At 43.7% G+C, this 407-nt stretch overlaps 1 protein-coding gene across 1 annotated transcript; it reads right to left on the bottom strand.

Annotated features, from left to right (window-relative positions):
• Window positions 1–6: 6 nt before the first annotated feature.
• LOC126910224 (helicostatins-like) lies at window positions 7–385 on the bottom strand (the record flags this gene model as incomplete). Its single annotated transcript, XM_050692579.1, has 1 exon — window positions 7–385. A coding segment is annotated over exon 1 (371 nt), but the record flags the coding sequence as incomplete, so codon positions are not given.
• Between the last annotated feature and the right edge of the window lie 22 nt (window positions 386–407).

Raw genomic sequence — 407 nt, 5'->3', positions numbered from 1 at the left:
AGTCCAAACCCATACTGCTTGAGCGCCGCCCGTTTGCCTAGTCCAAATCCATATTGTTTTGATGAGGCTCGTTTTCCAAGACCGAATTGATACTGCCTGTACAACCGCTTGCCTAGTCCAAACCCATATTGTTTATGGGCTCGCTTTGCTGTATTGTACTCATAAGGAACCTGAAGAGGATCAGATTCCAAGTAACTATCCACCGATGGTTGTGACATTGACGGAGAACCGATATCAGCGATGGCTCTCATGACATCAGCTTGTTGTTGCTGCTGTTGGTGTTGGTTTTGAACTTTAGATTTATCATCACCACCAGCCACCAACGTTGTGAAAGTCATTACAGCGACCAAAACAAACCACATGCCACAGTTTTGCATTTCAACCTATATAATATAAATACGAGCTTT

The sequence above is a fragment of the Daktulosphaira vitifoliae genome, unplaced genomic scaffold (genome assembly GCF_025091365.1).
Source record: "Daktulosphaira vitifoliae isolate Bord-2020 unplaced genomic scaffold, ASM2509136v1 Scaffold_8476, whole genome shotgun sequence".
NCBI lineage: Eukaryota > Metazoa > Arthropoda > Insecta > Hemiptera > Phylloxeridae > Daktulosphaira > Daktulosphaira vitifoliae.
Note: the sequence above shows the minus strand (reverse complement) of the source record. Positions and strands in the feature narration are given on the sequence as shown.